At 40.5% G+C, this 19,692-nt stretch overlaps 1 protein-coding gene across 4 annotated transcripts in view; it reads right to left on the bottom strand.

Moving 5' to 3' along the window:
• Positions 1-19,692, bottom strand: part of ROR1 (receptor tyrosine kinase like orphan receptor 1) — a 389,477-nt gene that overhangs the window by 116,323 nt on the left and 253,462 nt on the right. For all 4 annotated transcript variants that reach the window (XM_081818549.1, XM_081818546.1, XM_081818547.1 and 1 more), the window contains exons 3-4: positions 11,857-12,144; positions 11,154-11,184 (exon numbers count right to left, since the gene is read on the bottom strand). In XM_081818549.1, coding sequence (XP_081674675.1) covers positions 11,154-11,184; positions 11,857-12,144 — 319 coding nt within the window. The remainder of the gene's footprint in view (positions 1-11,153; positions 11,185-11,856; positions 12,145-19,692) is intronic.

The raw sequence follows: 19,692 nt of genomic DNA, 5'->3' as shown, positions 1-19,692 counted from the left end.
TCATTATTTCATTTAATCTTCACAAAAACCCTACGAAATGGATACCTTTTTTTTTTCTTTTCTTTTTTTTTTTTTACCATGCTCCTTTTACAGACTGATTCTGCAGGATCTCACAGAGGATGAAAGAAAAGAAAGAAATACAACTTAAATTCATTGAACGTTATATATTAGGCCCCATGCTAGGATTTTTCGTGTGTCATAAGATATGTGAGACAGTGGAGTCAGTCAGTCAATAAATATTACCCCATTCACTTGAGGAATACCTACTGAATTCTACTAGGTGTCAGGTACCCTATATTCAGCGTCTCATTACTGCTAATGACACTAGAGATAGATCCTGTTATCACCATCTCAGAGAAGAGGACAATTAGATGTTCGCCCTTCCTCCTTCCTCCTTCCCTCCCTCTCTCTCTCTTTTTCTTTCTTTCCTTCCTTCCTTTCTTTCTTCTTTCTTCCTAGTGAATATTTACTAAATGCTAGCTACATTCTTGGACTGGAGAGAGAATGGTATACAAAGCAGACAAGGTCCTGAGCTCATGAAGCTTATTTTGCAAAAACATAAACAAATGAATAAAAAAAGACAGTGTTAGGTAGTTGTGGTACAACCCCAATCTGCGAGGACACAGACAGCTGTGTGTGTGGTAAAAGAATTCACCCGAGGCAGAACAAAGGAGCTAGAAGTTTATTGACTACACTGCAAGGAAGCTGGGGGCAGAACCGTGAAGGAGAGACTGCCTGCCCAGAGGCTGTGTTAGGGAGCTCTAGGTAAGGGAAGTGAGGAGGCATGAGAATGTATGGAATTTTCCTTTTTTGGTACCTGTGCCCGGTTATGAGGAGCCCATTGGTCAGCGAGGGTCTATGGCTATTTTGAGGTGGGTCACCTAAAGAGCCTGTTTGCATTCAGCGCCACGGTCACTGTGGGCCTCTCTAACCTTACTCAGGTTTCCATGGCTCAAGCCTGTTGCCTAAAAGCAGCCTCTACAGTGGTGATAACTACCCTCATATAAATGAAACACGTTATATGATAGAAAGTGACTGGGAGCTACTGTAGATTCAGGGTCATTTCTGGGGAGGTGACATTTCAGGTGAGAACTGAATAGCAAGAGCGATTGAGTCATGCAAAGATCTCAGAACAAAGCCCTCTAGCACAGAAATCCTTAGGCCCGCACAACAAGCCTGGAGTATTCAAGGAGTGCTGGAGTTGAATGATCAAGGTGGGAGTAGAACAAGGAACAGTCACAGAGGTAGGCAGGGAGCCTTACAGGCCAGGGCAAGGATTTGGGAATCTAGTCCACATGGAAAGTCCTGGGCTGGGAAGAGGGCCCAAAGGGGCAGAAGGTATTTTTCAAAGCTCACTCTGGTTTCTGTGATGAGAAATAGCCTGTAGGAAGCAAGGGTGGAAGGGGGTAAATCTGCACTAAGGTTGTTACAGAATTTCAAACGAGGGATGATGGTGGCTTAGAGGGGGATGTGGTAGGGAGACGGAGAAGAGTGGGTGGCTGGTTGGAAGCACTGACTGATGCTATGGAAGGCCCCAAGATACTGGATAAGTAGTTTGAGGGCAAAGTTCAGTCTTTGTGGTTTCCACAGAGTTTGGCCAAGGGCCTGGCATTTTATAGGTAATTAGTAAATATATGTTGAACTGAATTGATGCTTAATGTTTGTTGAATTGGATGTGTTTGCATATCAAAAAGCTCAAGATAGGGACACCTGGGTGGCTCAGTCGGTTAAGCATCTGCCTTCAGCTCAGGTCATGATCCCAGGGTCCTGGGATCGAGCCCCACATCAGGCTCCCTGCTCCTCGGGGAGTCTGCTTCTCCCTCTGCCTGCCACTCCCTCTGCTTGTGCTCTCTCTCTCTCTCTGACAAATAAATAAATAAATAAAATCTTAAAAAAAAAGCTCAAGATATACACCAGGAGAAGATCTAAAGCAACCATGAGTACTATAATATTGGTGCTCCCCTCACTCAATTTAATGACCCCACAATATTAAAACTGAAGACATTAGATATGAACTAGGTCCAGTTAAAGCCAGTTAGTGTTTGTGGAGCATCTTTGACAATATGGGGATCAAAACATCTTCCCTGGAGGGCTGTTTTGGAACAGAGAGGTGGTGTTTGTAAAGAATCCCAGCACATTGCCTTGTTCTGAGGAAGAAGTTCAACAAAGGGAGGCTGTCAAATGGAACAATGCCCTTGGGCCTCAAAGGCCTTCTAAGACAGCACCTACCCAGTATTGTCCTTAGACATGGAGGAGAGGGAGGAAGGAAGTACGGAATGACAGTAAGGACCTCTAAAAATCTGTTCCTCCACTAAAGCAATGAGTACACCAGCAAAAAATCGTGAAAATTAACATTTGCAGAACTCTGGAAATTAGCCAAAGGTTTGCAACACTCTGAGGAGCATTTATTCAAGAAAAAAAAAAGGCTAAAATTTGGTAAGCACAGAGTTCTGCGGATTTTTAACATGCTCTATTCTCATTTCCCCCTCCTGAGTTCTGTGGTAACCTTGAAAACCAGCAGCTCCACCACCACAGCAGCTGTGAAAACCAACAGCCTAGCAGTCACTGGAGGAGGCAGAGGGGATTGGAATGCCTCAAAATTCCCATTTCTAGAGAATAGGCACTATTTGACCTGTCTAGCAGTATTCTGGAAAGTCCTATTTACAGGGCTTGTCTTTATTTGACTAGATTCAGGACGTCTTAGTGGGAAAAGCCCTAGCCTCAGGATATTTGTGGAAAAAAAACTCATAGTTGCCTGGGGTAGCAATACAAGTTGGGAAAAATAAGAGCCTGGCCCAAAAGCTCAAAAGCTCAAAGGGAAGATTTAAGGAACAAGATGTTCACAGGGGGCTTTGAAAATCTCTGACATATTTATGGGGAGATAGAAATATGTGTTCATGTGAGGGGCTACGTGCATGCCCAGGAAAAACCTGAGGAAGCTCTAATCCTCACCTCTGGCTAGGTGAGACTGCATAAGCATGAAATGGAAGCAAAGGCAGTGTTAAAAATTGCGGAACTGCTGAAGGCATGCCCCCAAATACAACCAGAGTCCCTCGGCAAGGGTGGGAGACTCAGCGGTTTAATGAAATCTCTGTCCTGTCTTAGATGATCAGTAAACTAACTGAGCAAAGACTTCAGGAGCCATATATGACAGGGAAAACAGACTATACAGAATTATTCTAGGAAAGTCACTAAACAAACAGCAACAACAACAGCACACAGCAACATCAGAGGAGAGGTGATCTGAGTTGCCACATTACATTATTTAAATGTCTAATTTTCACACAAAAGACCCCCAAAAGCCAAAGTAATCTTGATAAAGAAAAACAAAGCTGGAGGTATCACAATTCCAGATTTCAAAATATCCTACAAAGCTGTAGTAATCAAAACAGTGTGGTATGGCACAAAAATAGACACACAGATCAACAGAACAGAATAGAGAGCCCAAAATTAAACCTATGTTTATATGGTCAATTCATCTATGACAAAGGAGGCAAGAGTATACAATGGGGAAAAGACAGTCTCCTCAATAAATGGTGCTGGAAAACCTGAACAGATACATAGAAAAGAGTGAAATTGGATCACTTTTTAATATACACAAAATAAACTCAAAATGCACTCATAATGAGACCTAAAACCATGAAAATTCTAGAAGAGAAACAGGTAGTAATTTCTCTGACATTGGCTATAGCTACATTTTTCTTGACATGTTTCCTCAGGCAAGGGAAACAAAAGCAAAGATAAACTGTTGGGACTACATCAAAATAAAAAGCCCTTGCACGGTGAAAGAATGATCAACAGAACAAAAAGACAACCTACTGAATGGGAGAAGATATGTGCAAATGACCTATCTGATAAGGGGTTTATATCCAAAATATAAAGAACTTATACAACACAACACCCCAAAAACCCCCACAAACAGTCCAATTAAAAACATGGGCAGAGGATATTTTTTCCAAAGAAGACATATAGATGACCCATAGACACATAAAAATGTGCTAACATCATTAATCATCAGGGAAATGCAAATTAAAACCACAACAAGATATTACCTCACATCCATTAAAATGGCTAAAATCAAAAAGACAAAAAATAACAAATGTTGGCAAGGATGTGGAGAAAAAGGAACCCTTGTACACTGTTGGTGGGAATGTAAATTGGTGCAGCCACTGTGGAAAACAGTATGGAGGTTCCTCAAAAACATAAAAATATAATTACCATATGATACAGTAATTCCACTACTGGGTATTTACCCAAAGAAAATGGAAACACTAATTCTAAAACATATAGGCACCCTATGCTATTGCAGCATTATTTAAAATAGCCAAGATGTGGAAACAACCTAAGCATCCATTGAAAGACAAATGGATAAGGAAGAAGTGGTATACATATATGAAATATCACACAGCCATAAAAAGGTTAGATCATGCCATTTGTGGACAACATGGATGGACCTAGAGAGTATAATGCTAAATAAAATAAGTCAGACTGAGAAAGGCAAATACCATACGATTTCACTCATATGTGGAATAAAAACAACAACAAACAAATGAATAAACAAACAAAAACAGAATCAGACCTATAAAACGAGAACAAACTGTTGCCAGAGGGGAAGAGGGTGGGGGCAGAGGTAAAATGGGTAAAGGGGAGTGGGAGATACAGGCTTCTAATATGGAATGAATACATAATGGGAATAAAAGGCACAGCATAATGAATATAGTCAGTAATATTGTAATAGCGTTGTATGGTGACAGATGGTAACTACACTTGTGGTGAGCATAGCATAATGTGTAAACTTGTTGAATCACTAAGTTGTATACCTGAAACTAAATCTAATGTAACAGTGGGTCAACTATACACACAGACATACACACACAAGTCCAGTTTTCAATAAAAGGTAGTTCTTTGAAAAGATCAATGAAATTGAATAACCTTTAGCTAGACTAGGTAGTCTGACCAGAAAAAAAGGAAGAAAAAAAAAAAAAGAAGACATAAGTTACTAAAATCAGGAATGAAAGAAGGGACACCACTACTGATATATATAATAAGGGAAATAATAAGGGAAACTATGAACAACTATATGCCAACAACTTAGATAATCCAGATGAAATAGATAAATTCCTAGAAAGACACAAACTACCGGAATTGACTCAGGAAGAAAGAGAAAATCTGAATAGACCTATAACAAGTAAAGAAGTTGAATTAGTAATTTTGAAACTTCCCACAAAAAAAGTTCATGCCCGATGGCTTTACTGGTAAGTTCTACCACAAACATTTGAAGAATTAACACAAATCCTTCACAAACTCTTAAAAAAATAGAAAACAAGGGAATACTTCCCAATTCATTCTAAGAGCCCTGAATTATCCTGATATCAGAACTAGGCAAAGACTCACAAGAAAAGTACAGACCAATATCTTTTATAAACACAGACACAAAATTCCTCAATAAAATACCAGTAAATGGAATCTAGCAACACATTTAAAAAAAAAATTATAGACCATGACCAAGGGGAAATTATTCTAGGAATGTGAGCTTGGTTTTTTAAAATAAAAAATCAATCAATGTCGTAGATCACATTAATATAATAAAGTTAAAAAAAAGTGATCTCAATAGACATAGAAAAAGCATTTGACAAAATCCAACACCCTTTCATAATAAAAAAAAAATCACACAACAAAATAAGAATAAAACTTCCTCAAATGTCTTAAAGACATTTAAGAAAAACCCTCCACTAGCATCATGAAAGTTTTCCTCTTAAAATAAGGAAAAAGCCCAGAATGTCTATTCTTGCCACTTCTATTTAACATTGTACTGAAGTTTCTATCCACAGTTCTTAGGCAGGAAAAAATAAATAAAAAGCATACAGATTGAAAAGGAAAAAGTAAAATAATCTCTATTTGTAGGTGCCATGATCTTATAGATAGAAAATTCTAAGAAATCCACAAAAAAACTATTAGAGCAAATAAATGAGCTCAGCGAGGGTGCAGAATACAAGATCAGTACACAAAAATCAGTTTTATCTCTACAGAGTAGCAATAAATAATCTGAAAATGAAATTTAAAAACTCATAGAGACAAAGTAGATTAGAGGTTATCAGGGGATGAGACGAGTTTCTTTATGAGATGACGAGAATGTTCTAAAATGAGATAGTAGTGAGGGTTATACAACTCTGTGAATATACTAAAAACACTAAGTTTTATACTTTAAAATGGTCAATTTTATGGTATGAGAACAACATGCCAGGAAAACTGTTATTTAAAAAAAGGGAGGGGGGCCTGCCCTGGACCTACATATAACAAATACACTGAAAGTAAGTTCAATATACACATGGGGTCCTCTGCCTCTTGAGATCTGGCACTTGATGCTGACACAGTATAACCAAAACTGTAAACACCCATGCCTGTAACTAACACTGATCTGGCCCCAGGGATCACTTCTCTACATCTCTTGCCCGATGTCCTCAGAACAGAAGACAAGCGTGATTCTATCCTATGATGATCTGTGTGTTATGTCACTGCCGGTGGAGGGATGGACACTGCTTGGAGCCCAGGAAGGACTGCAGTGACAAAAGCACTTCAGTCAGAGGAAAGATAATCAACTTGTCAAATTCTTTCTCAGTGTATGCTTACACAACAAACTATCATTCCCAATATTACCAAGCATCCACTTTCTTGTTTTTCTTTCTATTTCTTTATGTTCTGAAAGGTCTTACAAATTAAAATAATATTTGCAAGACTGGTGTGCCTGGGTGGCTCAGTTGGTTAAGCATCCAACTCTTGGTTTCGGCTCAGGTCATGATCTCATAGGTTGTGGAATTGAGCCCTGTGTCAGGCTCCATGCTCAGTGGGGAGTCTGTTTGGGATTCCCTCTTTCCCTCTCCTTCAGCCCCTCTCCCACTCTCTCTCTCTAATAAATAAATAAATCTTTTTAAAAAAGAATAATATTTGCAAGATTATATATTCTCATGGCTGAGAACAATTCTGCAACACTCAGTGTTATGAGTTGAATTGTGTTCTCTCAAAATTCATACATTGAAGTCTTAATCCCCAGGACCTCAAAATGTGACCTTATTTGGAAATACGGTATTTATAGAGGTAATTAGATTAAAATGAGGTCATTGGAGTGGGTCCTAATACATTATGACTTGTGTCATTATAAAAAGGGGAAATTTGGAGACATGCACTTAGAGGGAGAATACCATGTAAATACCATGGCAGAAATCAAGATGATGTATCAACAAGCCAAAGAATTATGGCAAGTCACCAGAAGAAGAGAGAAATCTTCCTCACAGTCTTCAGAAAGAACCGACTCTGCCAACATCTTGATCTAGGATTTCTAGCTTCTAGAATTGTGAGATAATAACTTTCTCTTGTTTAAGTCAACTCAATATTCCTTGTTATAGCAGCTATAGAAAACTAATACATTAAGCAGTTCATATTATTCTTAAATTTGGGCATGTATAGGAAAATATGTGAAGCATGATGCTGATTTATATGATGAAATCATATTATATATTATGTTTTATAATAACATTAATAACATGATACATTAATATAATATTTTGTAATATAATGTGCACTATCATGTGATCACTTATCATGACCCATATATTATATATTACATATATAATATATAACATATATTTTATATATAATATGTTATTATGTATATAATATATAACATATATAATAATATAGATTAATTGTTATAGTTCATAATATGTTGTGAAATATCGTGATTATTTATCACATGACCCCATTATTATGTTTGAATATGACATTTAAAGTTCTTAGTTCATTTGCTTTAATTATTAGCAAACTGAACAATTGCTTTAGGAATTTCATTGATAATTATAGCTGCTACTGGCTCAGGGGAGTACAGTTTCTTCAAATTAAAATTAGTTTTAAAAAGTAAAAATTACAATAGCTCAAGAAAGTTTGTCTAATTTGGCATTGTTGTCAAAAGAATACATGCTAAAATCTTGTGTAAAAATCTGTGTAAAACAACAGAGGTAGTCATTTTGCTGAACTGAAGGCAATAAAAAAAATTTTAATGGAACTAATATATAACAATCTATGAATCATGTGTATATATAATATCTCTGGCCATGAACAGAACACTCAGACAAGCATAATAATGATTAAAGTAGTCATTTTTGATAGTTCTTGGCTTTTAGTCATATACAAATCATAACTTTATAAGTATTTTTTGATTTTGTCATTATGAAGGTATATTTGTCAATGTGGGAGGACAGAACATACTTCATTTAACAGTTTGCTAGCTTGATTTATAACTTTTAAATATTTAGACGTGCGGTATGTGGGCCTCCACTTGTACTCATGCCCCAGGCCCTGTAATCGTCAGGGGTGGGCCAGGATGCAGCAATGACAGAAGAAATAAAGCCTGTAGCCATGAACAGGAGCCATACTAATGTCTCAGACTTGCTCCTACTACATCTTAAAATGACATTCTGTAAGCTTCATGTGGAAACCTGATGTAGTCCCTAGAAGGAGTGACAAGTGTCTCACTACCTTTGCCTTCCTGGGCCATTGTCTCAAGGACCCTACAAGTCCTTCTCAGTTGGGGTTTGTGTGGCTCTGTGGTCTCAAATGGCACTTGGCTCTCACCAGGTTTCCTAAACCTAATACATTTCACCGTTCCAAACATTAGAGCTGTGTCGTGGGCTTGCATTGTATTCCTTTGCAGTAACTCTGCTGTGCCACCCTCAAGTAAACAGAACGATGTTACAGCTACACTTCACTCCTACCTATATTTGGAAAAAATACTGTGCAGTTTGAGAAAAGGCTTGCAAAGCAATCCTCAAAGCTGCGATAGTCACCCTGGCTATCGTTTTGTTACGTTCTACCTGTCCTCTCGTGGCGAGGCTTGCCTGCTTGCTGGGGGCTGTGAGGACAGGGAAAGGAGACTAGCATTCTATCTGGGAATTAGTCTCGGGTAGAGAAGAACTCTTAGGAACAGGGTTAAGTGGTGACAGCAGAGAAAAGGGAAAAAGTAGGTCACTGGTTTCTAAGGGAAAGAGAAAAAAGTGCATCAAAACACCAACTGGGCTAACCGAACGTAATAATAAAAAGTAAAAAAAAAAAAACAAACCCACCTACTGGTGAGGCTCCTGGGTGGCTCAGTTGGTTGAGCATCTGACTCTTGATTTCGGCTCAGGTCTTGATCTCAGGGTTGTGATCAAGCCCCGCCTGGGGCTCTGTGCTCAGCAGGGAGTCTCCTTGAGATTCTCTCTCCCTCTCCCCCTCCCCCCACTACCCATGTGCATGCTCTCTCTCTCTCTCTCTCAAGTAAATAAATAAATCTTTAAAAAAAGAAAAGGAAAAGAAAATGCCACTGTCAATGCCCAAAAAAGGATGAAGATTGACCTGCGAAAAACCCCATGGGATTTCCAACTTCCATTGTATTTTACTGTAGCTCCCTCCAAGCAAACATGGCAACTATCTGTACATTTCATGCTCTCGCTGCCTAATCTGATGGATAATCAGACGGCTAACATGAAACAGAGGGGCCTGACATCAAAGGATACTTTTAGCTGTGACTGAGCATCTTTAAGGATATCAATATCCTCTCTGCAGACATCAGCTCACAAAAGCCGTGTACTATCTTTGTATAAAATTAAAAACCATGAGAGACTCCGACTGGGCTCATCAGAAAGATGATAGCAAAGGAAGAATGAAAATATCAAGAAGTAAGGACATACAAGTGTTTAAAAATAATTTTGATAACAAAAAAGGAATTCTCGATGCAAATACAACAGTCAGAACGTCAACAGCCCGGTGCTTCACAGTAAAGGCAGATTAGTGAACCGCATTCATCCACCTCCGATGCAGATTATCTACCACATTTGAAACACAGATTAACAGGAACAAATAAGGCACCAGGGTGGGAAGCATTTCTACAGCAAGTAACCTAAGTTTTAATCTTTGTTTAAAGAAGACTTCAAAAGGATTCCACATATCGACCGATGGTGAGATCATTAAAAAAAAAAAAATAACTTCAAGAATGCAATGCTGAGTGACCAAGTTTCTGACCTGTTTTAAGATCAATCAACATTTTCTACCGAGATAAGTAGAATGCAATTAGCACTTCGGTGATTTTAAAGGCTCTTTTACGGTTGCCTTTCATAGGCTGACGAAATAGCAGAACGGGGTGGCTGAAGGCCAATGTTTATTTTTACCCATTACCTGTTTTATTAATGGGACTGTGGGCCACTGGGCCCTTTAGGCACACACAAATATATTAAAATACCCCACACTGTAATTAAGTGGCACAGAAGGGATTAGAGCAAATTCAGTGGCTGTTATATTTGCTGTAGGAGTCATCTAGGTCAGACATTCTGATGCTCTTGTGGTAGAGCCCAGTGAATTTTATTTCTGAAGTCTACAAAATATGGAATATATTTTCTTGCAGAGCAAGGGCTTTAATAAACGGCTCTTATCCCCCAAATAAAAACATACATCAAGAAAAATGCCCCAAGCGGATGCTCCTCCAGTGAAGGTAGAGAACCCCTTAGCCAGAGGAAAGGACAAATGCATCACAAATCACATCAGTTTAAGAAATGGGGTCTTTAGACTCCAATAACAAAGGACTCAAAATGAATCAAACCCATGTAACTCTCAGTCCCAGCCCAGGGCTTTCTTCCCTCCCCTATGTGAGTCAGAACTTCTGCCTCTGAGTTTTTTAAAGGGAATACAAATAAAGTGATCCCTAACTGTTGGCCTGTTCAGTAACTAGAGCATCAGGAATGCAATGCTTGCAGAAACACAGAAGAGATCCTTTTAGGCTCCAGGCCTAACACTGCCCTGTATCATTTTTTTGTTTGATTTGACCAAATCCATTGTCATAACTAAATGTTAGATTGATTTTAAAAATAGAAAATGTAAGTAGGTTTTTGCTCTCATCAACATGTTCATAATCAGCGAGAGAATCAGCCACACTTGAGGTTAGTGCCAGTGCTAGTCTCTTGTGAATCTTCGTATCAGAGAAAAAGCAACATGGAATGAGGGCAGGGCAGCACGGAATGGAATCTGGACACACTGTTTTGGCCCAAGCAGAGGACAACATTGCCTCTGCCCTAAAAACCTCTGGAGAAACACTGAGAAGTGACAAGAAGGGAGATAAAAGTACTTACGAGGACCCTGGACTTGCAGTGGGAGGGGGGCCTGGAGAAATGAAAGGAAAACAAAAGAAACAGTCAGGCTGGGTTACTGGAGAGTGAGTGTGGGTTCAGTCAAACCATTACAGATGAAAGTTCGCAACCACCCCGAGGTAAGATTTATTTTTCTGGGATTTATTATTTTGTTTCAGTTCCCCACAATCACCTCTACCAAAAAACGTACCAGTGAGCACCTGTCTAGAGCCCACAGTTCCGGGCCTGGAAAACGCTAGGACAAGTGCTGACGAATGAGTCGCTAAGAGTAGGCGTCCTCACGCTATGTGGGGGGTTTGCAGTGGGAGGCTGAGTGGTCCCAGGAGCACACTGGTCGAGACAGGAGAGGTTTGGAAGGCAGCTGGACAGACAAGGGGCATACGTGCTGCAGACCTTCCCATCTTCTCTCTCACTGGCATGGTGGTTTAGAGCAGGGCTGTGGGGTCAGACAGATCTGGACCCCACTCCTGCTCTGCCATTTACTAGCTGGGCAACCCTGCACATGGTCCTTAACCACTGGCCCTGGTTTACTTACTTGTAAAATGGGTGCAACTGTACCAGCTTTAGAAACTGTCCCAGTTTCTAGGCACATAGGACATTTTCAGTATGTGCCCATTCCCTCTACCCTCCCCACCCCCCAAGAATGCTGAGGGCCAAAGGCCATCCCCAGCAAAAGGTGGCTTACCAAACTTGACGAACAAGACTCCAGTGGTAGAAACCACCTTCTTGCCGTTTGTTGCCACACACTGGAAGTAGCCTGTGTCTGTGGTGTCGAGGTTTCTAATCCGCAGCCTGGAGCCATAGTTGGTTGCCCGAAAGGAGATCCTCCGGGGCTCCTGCACCACAGGTGCATCATTTTTGAACCAGCGGATGGTGGGAGGTGGATTCCCAGACACTTTGCAGTGCAGTTCAGCTGTCTGCCCCAGGGACGTGGTGATGTTATTCATCGGTTCATCGAGGGTCAGGTAAGAATCTGTGAGCACAGGGCGAAGGAGGCAGGTGAGAGGGGTAGACAGCTAAGGGGCACCTCCGAGCAACCCAAATCCACTCCAGTGTGCCCCAGGACCACAGAGAGACTGCACAGGAGAGGCATGGTGGAGACAGACCAGGCATGAAATTATACATTTACTGAGACCCTGTGACTATAGAACAATCACCCACGGAGCCTGCTGCTTACAAGGAAACTTGTCACTAACCATTGTTTAAAGCCCAAAGTTTTCAAATGACCATATGGTAACCCATGGATAAGTAAATGTACATCCTAAGCCAACACAGAATGAGATTTTGTGTTTCAAAGTATGAGAAGAACACACGGTCCTTGTTACAGACTCAAACAATACTGTGAAGAAGAAAAGGCTTCAAAATTCACCTCAAATCTTTCCACCCCAAAATGATACCATTCTTAACATGCTGGCAAAGATCCTTCCAGCTTGTCCACTTTTGATAGGAAAGAAAGCATGAAAGACTGGAAAAGTAGGAGCGACATATTTATACGCACATAGCACAAGATCAGGAAGGATGCTGAAAACCTTGCGGCCAGTGATCATATAAGCCCCAGGTTGCTGGCAGACAAAGTAAGGAGGCAATGAATAGTTCCATAATGTTACTCATATCAACCATTAAGATGTTACAATAAATAATTCTATATATTCAACTTTTAATTGAGATATAATTTACATTTTAGGAAATGTACCCATCTTCAGTTACATAGTTCCAGAAGTACTGACAAATGCATATATCCATGTAACCAATGCCCTTACCAAGATAGAGAGCATCCTGAACAACCCAGAAAGTACCCCTAAGATCCTCTGTAGTCAATGCTTGCTTCCATCTGCACCCCCATCTCCATTCTAGGCAACTACAGTTCTGATTTCTATCATCATAGACTAATTTTGTCTGTTCAAGGATTGCATATAAATGGAATCATACTGTATGTACATTTTTCATTTGGCTTCTTTAGAGATTTCTTAAACATTTTAATAATGAAATAAATTTTAAATTTATTCTTCAATAATATATTTTAAACCTCATATTGGTATTAGTTGCAGAATCCAGTACAGAGAAAATAATTTACTATTTAAAAAATTAAGTTCAATATTTTTTTAAAACAATTGGTCTGTTGTTGATGTATAAGGAGTTTTCTTTGACTTCATGTTCCCTGACCACCCATTCTTGGGTCGATCTCCTCTGCCATACCCTCCCATTGCCTTCTGTCCTTCCCTGACTCCCAACCTGGGATGGATTGTTAAGCAGTTGTCCTCTCTGCGGGACTACAAGCCTGTAAGGGCAGGCATCTAGAATGTTTTGCCATCACTGTATCTTTAGTGTATCCTACCGTCTAGCAGCAATCCAATCCAATAGGACTTTCTGTAATGATGGAAATGTTCTATAATCTGCATCGTCTAAATGGCAGCCACCAGCTACAGGTGAGCTACTGAGCACATGATATGTAACTAGAGCAACTGAAGAACTGAATTTTTTTTTAAGATTTTATTTATTTATTTGCCAGAGAGAGAGAGAGAGAGAGAGCATGCAAGTGAGCGCACAAGCAGGGAGAGTGGTAGGCAGAGGGAGAAGCAGGCTCCCCACTGAACAGGGAGCACAATGCGGGACTCGATCCCAAGACCCTGGGATCATGACCTGAGCGAAAGGCAGATGCTTAACCGACTGAGCCACCCAGGCGTCCCAAGAACGGAATTTTTAAATTTAAATTTTAACAGCCACACGTGGCTAGTAGCTGCCGTATGGTACAGCACAGGCAGAGCATAGTAAATTTGTTGAATTTAATGGAACTTTGTTGAAAAATAACCCTTTTTGGGAGAGATCTAAGTGGCTAATTTAAAAGCACCCAAATTCCTATAAAATGCTTTCATACATGCCCAAAATAAATAATTCATTAAGTACCTTAATTTTCCACAAAATGATTAGGGAGAGATGTCAAAGTCTGGGCAGTCCCACAGGAGCATGTCACGCATGTGAATGACATTTATCTTATGTGAGTGGTAGAAAACAGATTAAGTATGACTATCACTCACTGTGTTTCCAGAATGACACTTTTCATCCCACTTAAACCAATGAATAATTATCCTTCACAACGCAATCATGAGCCCATAAATTATGTTGCTAATGTCTTGCTTCTTTCCATTTATATTCTGATCTTTATCTCTGAACTTGTTTCTCTAATCTATATCCATATATATTCAAACTACGAATGTTTTTGCTCATGGACAGAAGCACATGTGTTCCTAAGACGTTTGAGGTGTGTGCCCAGAGAGTAGAGAGACTAAGGAACAGGTGGCTTTATGGAGCTGCCATCATGGCCTCACAGTCCTGTCTCCTGCCCAGAGAATGGCTACCTATGTACCCTTGCTAGAAAAGAAACATAGAAATAGCAATGCCAATATAAGCATAGTGATTAATACTCCATTGGGCAGGTTCTGGAACTCAACTAACTGGGTTTGAATCCCGGGTCAGCCCTCAATTCTGACTGACTTTAGGCAAGTTACTTAACCTCTGGGTATCTCAGTTTAACTGAAAAATAGGAATATATTAAATAGGACTCTACCAGGCAAAGCTGTTGGAGGATTAAAATTAAATTGGGTGACACATAGGCAGCACTTAAACTAGTGTTAGGCAAAAAAGTAAGCACTCAAAATGTTAATCAACGTTACTGCAATTCTTTTTATAATAATAACAATTTTTGTATAATGCTTTTCAGGTTACTGAGTCTCGCGTTCTCCTCTAACAATCTGGCAAAGTCGGAAAGGAGGAGCATTAATGATCACAATAAGGAAATCACATCTCAGAGATGCACTGACCGGACCCGTGGTCTCTCAGTGAGCTCGCTGTACATTGTGCCCAAAGCCTCCAGCGCTAGCAGCCTTAAGTTCTCAGGCTCAGCCAAGGAGAAAGTCCAAGTGAGCCAACAGGCCAATACGGTAGTGAGCACAGATGGACTATTTAGAATCCTACAGTATGCCGGGGGCTTTACTTCTGTACTCACTCGCTCAATAACCCCACAAGGCAGGAACTGTTATCATTGCTTTATAATGATGAGACCTAGGATCAGAGAGGTTAAGTGACTTGCCCAAGGTCGCATGGCTGAACTGAGGTCTAATCCAGATCTCTCGGACTCCAAAACCTAGCTCTTTCTATTCTCGCAGACTGCCTGGGCAGCTCGAGCCCCACTGAGGGGTGGGGACAGAACTTGAGTTTCTTCCCTAAAAAAGAGCCAGCTGGGGACACACACCCACATCCCCACAGGGCTGTGATCTGCCCCTAACTCCAGTCAGGATTGTCTAGCTAATGGGTCTAAACTTTAGCTGGTGTTCTGGTTTCCCTCCAGAAGCCAGGTAACTCACCTTACCTGCTACATGGGGATCCCAATTCCCCTGCCTATCCCCTGACAGGCCCTTCTCCCTTTTTTTTTTTTTTTTTTAAGATATATTTATTTATTTATTTGAGAGAGAAGCGGGAGAGGGATAGAGGAAGAGGGAGAGAATCTCAAGCCCAGACTTCCCAGTGAGCGCAGAGCCGGACATGGGGCTCAGTTCCACGGCCCTGAGATCATGACCTGAGCTGAAAATAAGAGTCAGACGCTCAACCGACTGAGCCATCCAGGCGCCCCCTACCTTCTTTCAATATTGAAGCTAACCAACACCAAGCCACACTCCCAGAGGCCAGGATGACAGCTGCTGGGTGCATGCCTCAGGGGTTAACATTACCTGCTGAGTTTTAGTCAAAAACCAAAGTCACTTCTACTTCTTCTCTTTAGTTTTCTCTGACAGGTGGTTGGAGCCAACGCCCAGCCAGCTCTGTGGCCAAGTCCACATAACACATCACATAAAAGGGTGGCTGGCACTTCAAACTATTTCTTTGACTCCAAACTCCAGTTACTTTGCATGATACCATAATCACAGACATACAGAGCTTCAAGTTTGTTCTTCTAAGAACATAAATTAACCAAGAACCAGAGAGTTCTATCATGTGGGGGAGGGGTAGTTTTTAAATTACCCTCTGAAGGCGTATTCAGATTTATTGAAAACAAATTAGTAAGGGCTGATCTAATGTACAAAATCAACCCTCACAGACTCTGGAGCCAGAATGCCTGAATTCATGTCCTAGTTCTGCTCCTTATCAGCTGTGTGACCTTGGCCAAGTTGTGTACCCTCTCTGTGTCTCAGTTTTGTTATCTGTGAAATTAGTACACTAGGTGTATCTTCCTCATAGGGCTATTTCAAGCATGAAAGGAATTAACACATGGCAAGTGCTTGGAATAGGCTCTGACACAGAGCAAGGAGCATGTGAGTTTCTGTTATTTTTATCAGCTGTCTTTTTCTTTTCTTTTTCTCACAGATATCTTATTCCTAAAAGTAAGGAATGATTATTCATCCAACTGATTGGTTTCCTGACCAAGTCTAGTCTTGATTTTATAGAAAAGGACACCAGTGGGGTGAAGTCACCTGCCTGAGATCACATAGCTAATACACTGAAGGCAAGAGTGGTTGACTTGTCCTTGAAGCTCTACGTAATACCCACCTACAAACAAAACTGAGGACTGCAGGGCATCTTGAAATCAGTGTAGTCGCTGACCCAAGTGGTATATGTCCAGAGAGAACAAAGGAAATGTAAACAAATCTTTGTGTTTATTGAACAAAGGAGCCCTGCCACAAACACAGGGAATTTGGTTTTAAATTGTTACCAATAAAGAATAATGTTCAAATTTGTTTCCCATCTGTAGCTGCTCACTTAGAACAAGCAAATGGCCTGGCCCTCAGTTTGGCAAAGACTAGGAGCATCAGAACAACATTTGGCCTAAACAACATGAAAGCATTTTGTGACTGGAATAAAATAAAATAAAATCGCATGTCTGCATCATTACTATCAGCCTTGTTGTTAACAAGCCCCTGGCTACAATCCATTTCCTTCCCAGAACCAGCTGGATCCTTCTGCAGCAGCCTCACGGGCCACACTGGGGGATCCATTCTCTTCTCTACTCCTAAAGCTTGGTGTGGCCACTGAGGGTTCTGATCCAGTAGTCATTCGTTTCAGGGAACACGTGGGTATCTCCGGGAAGAAGCCCAGTGCAGAGGACACCTGCAAAGTGGACCCGACACTCGCTGCGCCGCAAGCTAGCTGCTTGTGTCAGTCATTTCACATCCTAGACTCTGGCTTCATGCTCTGTTACATGGGCCTGTGCAGGCTGTTCCTCCTGAGTGGTCTACGTTTCCATACGGAGTAGCCACAGAAGCCCTGGAGGGCAGACAGCACATACCAGGTGGGCCTGATGCCATACAGAGCAATGGGGCGTCTACATTTATACCTGGCTACTCATATTTTCTTGCAGTGGCTTGACTCAATACCTCTGACAATGTGTGCTTGAGCTGTGGAAGCTTTCTCATCCTTCTTTCCCTTCTTCCTTAGGCCACAAATGCTGGCAGACTGGCCAGGAGCAGGTGGACTATAATTTGGCTTCAGAGAGAAAAATACTCCAATTCTGCTGACTCCACCTTCCAGCTCTGTGTTGCTGTGTCTCCCAGTGGGGTGGTACTGGTAAAAATGATGATCATGATAAAAACATCAACGATGATGATACAATAATGACAGTGGTAACAGTTAACCCCTCAAGGGTACTTACTTTATGGCAGGTGTTGTTACAAGCTAGTTTTATTATCCTCATCTTACACATCAGAAACCTAATGCACAGACAGGGTAAGGAAGCTGTCTGAGATCCCACAGTGAGTAGAAGTGAATCAAGTTATTGATTCAATGCAATTACAATCAAGATCCCAGCAAGTTATTTTGTGGATATTGACAAACTGGTTCTAAAGTTTCCATGGAGAGGCAAAAGATCCAGAATAGCCAAAATAATATTGAAGGAGAAGATCAAAGTTGGAGGACTGATACTACCCAATTCCTGATATAAAGCTACAGTAATCAAGACAGTGTCGTATTGATGAAAGAATGGACAAACAGATCAATGAAACAGAACAGAGAGCCCAGAAATAGACCCACATAAGTATAGTCAACTGATCTTTGACAAAAAAGCAAAGACAATACAAAGGAACAAAGAATCTTTTCAACAAATGGTGCTGGAACCACTGTACATGCACCTGCAAAAAAGTGAATCTGGACACAGATCTTACACCTTTCACAAAAATTAACTCAAAATGGATCATAGACCTAAATGTGAAATGCAAAATTATAAAACTCCTGGAAGGTAACAGGAGAAAAATCTAGATGATCTTGAATATGATAATGACTTTTGAATTTATTTTTTTAAAGATTTCATTTATTTATTTGTGAGAGAGAGAAAGAGTGCCAGCACTAGTGGGGGAGGGGCATAGGGACAAGCAGACTCCCTGCTGCGCATGTAGAGCTCGATCCCAGGACCACAGGATCATGACCTGAGCAGAAGTCAGACGCTTAATGAACTGAGCCACCCAGGCGCCCCACAATAATGACGTTTTAGATACTACTGGGAAGACATGATCCATGAAAGGAGTAACTGACAAGCTGAACTTCATTAAAGTTAAAAAAAAAATTCTGCTCTGCAGAAGACAGTGTCAAGAGAATGAGAAGACAAGCCACAAAATGGGAGAAAATATTTACAAAAGAAACATCTGATAAAGGAATGTTGTCCAAAATATACAAAGAAATCTTAAAACTCAAGGAGAAAGCAAAAACCTGATTAAAAAACAGTCCAAGACCTTAACAGATACACCTCATCAAAGATATAAAAATGGCAAATAAGCATATGAAAAAATACTCCACATCAGATGTCATCAGGTAAATGCAAATTAAAACAACAAGATACTGCTATATACTTATGAGAATGACCAAAATTCAGAACACTGACAACACAAAATGCTGGGGAGGATATGGAGCAACAGGAACTCTCATTCTTTGCTGGTGGGAAGGCAAAATGGTACAGCCACTTTAGAAGACAGTTTGGCAGTTTCTTACAAAACTGAACATATTCTTAGCATATGATCTAGTAATCTCACTCCTTGATATTTACCCAAAGGAGGTGAAAACTTACGTTCACACAAAACCCTGCATAAAGATGTTTATAGATTTATTCATAACTGACAAAGCCTTGAAGAAACCAAGATGTCCTTCAGTAGGTGAATGGATAAACTATAGTACATCTAGACACTGGAATATTATTCAGCACTAAAAGAAAATGAGCTATCAAGCCATGAAAAGACATGAAGGACACTTAAATTCATATTATTAGGTGAAAAAAAGCCAAACTGAAAAAGCTACATACTGTCTAATTTCAACTATATGACACTCTGGAAAAGGTAAAACTATGGAGACAGTAAAAAGATCAGTGGTTGCCAGGGGTTGGGGGGAGGGGAACAGGGAGGGGATGAATGAATAGGCGAACACTGAGGATTGTTAGGGCACTCTATAATGGTGGATACCTGTCATTACACATTTGTCTAAACCAACAGAATGTACAACATCAAGAGTGAACTGTAATGTAAGCTATGGATTTTGGGTGATCGTCAATTGT

The sequence above is a fragment of the Leptonychotes weddellii genome, chromosome 4, assembly GCF_054177405.1.
Source record: "Leptonychotes weddellii isolate Sample4059 chromosome 4, ASM5417740v2, whole genome shotgun sequence".
Taxonomy (NCBI): domain Eukaryota; kingdom Metazoa; phylum Chordata; class Mammalia; order Carnivora; family Phocidae; genus Leptonychotes; species Leptonychotes weddellii.
The sequence above is the reverse complement of the archived record's forward strand: the minus strand, read 5'-3'. Positions and strand labels throughout refer to the sequence as shown.